Raw genomic sequence first — 4,231 nt, 5'->3', positions numbered from 1 at the left:
AGGACATGTTTGTCCTTTTTTTGAACGGAGAAAGAAGAAGAAGACTTTGAAGAGTCAACATCACCCTCGACTTTCTGGATGGAGGACATGTTTGTCCTTTTTTTGAACCGTTTGTTTTTTCTTTTTTGAATGAAGGGTATTTTTGTCATTTTTTCAAACCATCACTTTATGAGAAGAATAACAAAAAAGGGTACTTAAGTCTTTGCAACAACACCAGAGTCCGATGCAAAGTTATGTCAACATACACGGGAATACGAGCCCCATGTGCTTATATACGTGGTGCTCATTCAAAGCCCCGAACACAGACGTGGGATTCAGTGAATCATCGGGTGGAACATACACCACCCTCTCTTTTTATATTCAGACCCACCTCCTTCTTCCATCCCCTGAACGAGAGAGAGAGAGAGAGAGAGAGAGAGAGAGAGAGAGAGAGAGAGAGAGAGAGAGTCATGGCAATGCCACACATTATCATCTTTCCGTGGATGGCACAAGGCCACACTCTCCCTTTGCTGGACCTGGCCAAGATGCTATCACGCCGAGGGGTCAAGATCACCATCTTCACTACCCCTTCCAACTCCAAACCCATTCTCCAAACGCTTTCCCAAACACCAAACGTTCAGCTCGAGATCCTTGACTTCCCGGCATCAAAAGAGCTACCACCATCCTGCGAGAACACGGACCAGCTCCCCTCCATAACCTCTTCGTCCCCTTCCTACTCGCCACCAACAGACTCCAAGAACCTTTTGAGAGATCCCTTGAGAGGATGGTCAACTCGAGAGAGGCCCCTCCCCTCTGCATCATCTCGGACTTCTTCTTCCCGTGGACCCTGGATTCCGGATCCAAATTCAACATCCCCAGGTTGGTTTTTCACGGGATGAGCGCCTATGCCATTTCCCTGAGCAATTCTGTCGAGTTGCACCGTCCAGACCGGAACGTCGCCTCCGACTCGGAACCCTTCCAGGTTCCCGGGTTGCCTGAGAGGGTCCTACTCACGAGATCCGAAATCTCGTGGCTCCTGATGCTTCTGGAAGAGGACAAACAGAATATCTCGTTGTTCGCGAAATTGAGAGAAGCCGAGCTCAGGAGCCACGGCACCATACTCAACACCTTCGTCGAGCTCGAGCCGCTGTACGTCTCGCACCTGCAAAGCCACTATTACAAGCACGTGTGGTGCGCGGGCCCCATGGCCCTGTGCAATGAGGTGCAGGAGGGGAGAGGACCTGCAGACTCGCACGTGTGGAATAGATGCACCGGTTTTCTGGATGCACATGCGGGCCAGCCAGGGTCAGTGGTCTACGTGTCCTTCGGGACTCAGGCATGTGTGACAGACGGGCAGATGACGGAGATCGCGTTCGGGCTGGAGTCCAGCGGGTTGGCCTTTGTGCTTGTGGTGAGGTCCAGCACGTGGAAGGCCCCGGATGGGTTCGAGGAACGTGTGGCTGGGAGGGGGCTGGTGCTGAGGCAGTGGGCCCCCCAGCTGCTGCTACTAGCCCACCAGGCGGTAGGGGGGTTCTTGACCCACTGTGGCTGGAACTCTGTCTTGGAGAGCCTCGCGGCTGGGGTGCCCATGTTGGCCTGGGCCATGATGGCTGAACAGCACATGAATGAGAAGATGGTGGTGGAGGATCTGGGTGCCGGGATCCGCATCCTGCCACCTGCAGAGCGGCATCTTAAGGTGGTGATGGGATGCGAGTTGGTACATGCGAGGGTGCTGGAGCTCATGGCCGGTGACGAGGGGCGGCGGGCACGAGCGAGGGCAGCCCAGATCAGCAGCATTGCAAGGAGGGCTATTGGGGAGGCTGGGTCATCTTACACCAACCTGGGCGCTCTGGTTGACCATCTTTGCAACTTTCAGGCGAACCCGTTGACTGCTTCTGTCAATGTAACCATGGATGTACCAACAAAGTAGACATCTTAACCTAAAAATACACAACTGTGTTAAGAATAATAGAGAAATACGACTTGCAATAAGAGATGGTTTCCGACTTAATTACCTCAAGATGTTTGGCATCCAAAAACTCGAGCAAGGGATGTCTTTCCGCTAGCTTTATATACTTGGATAGACCATGTAAAATATAGACATCAGACGAAGGTAGCCCCATAATTAGCTTTGGATCGAGATCATGCATGTGCGCATGATATTCTGGTACACCGGAGTTGCATCTTTCTCAATGTTCTAATGCTCACACTGGATATGGAACGATCTGTTTCACGATGCATCGCTCCGAGATACACAAGAGGGATGTTGTCACCTATATCATGTATTTCAAACGTGAGCTAGCTTAGGGTTGCAAAATGGTTTGATTCAGGATGCATGGGAGTTTTGCAAATTTTGGCTGTTTTGGATCTGATCCCATATGGCTCCTTAATGTATTTTGTAATCTGAAACCCGAACCATTTGCATCCCTAAGCTAGCTACGGTATAATATTGTCATTTTTTAACAAGAAACCTTGTTGATGAGCAGCGAGTGCACGTCACCTTGTTTTGGAAAGTTGCAGGTTCAAAACCCAATGAACAGGTAGGGGTCTGCCTAACCCCAGCTTGCCCATAAAAAAATGCTACACAAGAGCCGAGCTGGTTCAAGTTTGGCCCATTTAAGCTCTCCTTAAACTTGTTGGAGAAAATAAAGGTGCCGAGTTTGATCAAGGGCTCAATCTTTATGCACATTACGAGCTGAGCTTCATAGGCATTTGAGCTCTGTCAAGCTCAATTAGCCGATTTAAGCTTAACTCACTCTAAGTCATCTGCCTTTCACATATATATATATATATATATATATATATATATATATATATATATATATATATATATATATATATATATATATATATATATATTTTTTTTTTTATTAACTAAAAAAATGAAAAAAAAAAGTCTTACCTTTATGGGTAAAACGCTCCTCTTCCGTAAGGGTTTCTATAGGGTCCAGGTATGGTGATAAATAAGAAGACCCAGGTTCGGACCCAAAGGTCCGATTAATACATGGACCCAGAATTTGTGAAATTTCGTAGGAGTTTGTGAAATTTTATACCCGACCAGAATTTTGATTAAGACCCAGATTTTTTCAATGTAAAAATGATAAAAAGTTATGGTTTTATCGGGTCTGGTTCATGTAGTTCTTATCGGGTGCGGGTATGGTTTTTCTGATAGTGAACTCGATTAGACCTGGGTCTGGACCAGATACCAGTCCCGAAAATCAGGTCCTAGTCTGGTTCCTCCTGGGTTGGAACCAAACCTGACCCGTTGACACCATTACTCTTCCGTAGAGGAGGAGGTAGCAAGCTCGAATACTACTCTCTTGGATGGGTATCAATTTTCTTGTGGTGATAAACGTAGTGAGTGGGGTATTTAATCGCTTTTGTACATAGTTTTTAATAAATGGAAGGGGGACCTACCCCCAGCTCCCTCTTATCAGGGCAAAAAAAGGCAATTCTCTATTCTTTTCCTAATTTCTTCTTCTAAATCTCCTGTCTACCAATGCCATCAAAAGTGAAGTGATTTAATTTGTAATTTTAATGGCTTTAATTTGCACATTGTTTTCAATAATGGAAGGGGTTCAACCCCAGCTCCATCTTATCAGGCAAAAAAAGTAGAACTTGTGACATCCTGTCAACTTGGTGACATTCACAAGTCCCTCTGCCACCAATGTTAATAAAATAGAAGTCAATCGATTCAAATTGAATCAACCCTCATTCGATTCGATGTAAGGCATGATTCAGACCCCTTATAAAGTTGGCAGATTCAACTGAATCAGGTATGCATCGGCTCACATATATAACATTTTGATATTTTTTTTATTATTTATTCTTTTTAAGACTTTTTCAATGGGCTGATTGAAAACGATTTGATTTGATTTGATTCGAGTCAATTCAGACTGATTTGGGTTTTATTTTCACAATTAATTCAATTCAAAAACCGATTGTGACAACATTACTACTCACCATTCACCGTTTAACTTGTGAGGCTTCTTCCCCATAAAAGACAAGAATCCATGGCATTAAACTCATGAAAATTTTTGTTGGAAACAAAACCAGATACTAAGGATGCCGAACGCTGAATCAAGATATCCATATATGCAATAATTTGTGAGAAAAAAGATTATGATGGAATAACAGATAAATGAAAAGAAGGAAGGTCGGATCCCTCTATGGACATTATGTAGTTTTTCCTTTTGTAATTTAACTTTGGGGATTGTCCCCAGCTTCCGTGAATCCAATTAAAAGAAGAGGT

At 44.8% G+C, this 4,231-nt stretch overlaps 1 protein-coding gene across 1 annotated transcript; it reads left to right on the top strand.

The window, feature by feature from the left end:
• The first annotated feature begins 473 nt into the window (after positions 1-473).
• LOC149838768 (putative UDP-glucosyl transferase 73B6) lies at positions 474-1,909 on the top strand. The gene is made up of 2 exons (XM_090008313.1): positions 474-595; positions 652-1,909. Exons 1-2 carry the CDS (start codon positions 483-485, stop codon positions 1,907-1,909), a joined length of 1,371 nt encoding a protein of 456 aa, XP_089864439.1. The 5' UTR covers positions 474-482.
• The last annotated feature ends 2,322 nt before the right edge of the window (positions 1,910-4,231 follow it).

This window comes from Nuphar pumila, chromosome 5 (assembly GCF_984573655.1).
Source record: "Nuphar pumila chromosome 5, dmNupPumi1.hap1.1, whole genome shotgun sequence".
Classification (NCBI taxonomy): domain Eukaryota; kingdom Viridiplantae; phylum Streptophyta; class Magnoliopsida; order Nymphaeales; family Nymphaeaceae; genus Nuphar; species Nuphar pumila.
The sequence above is the reverse complement of the archived record's forward strand: the minus strand, read 5'-3'. Positions and strand labels throughout refer to the sequence as shown.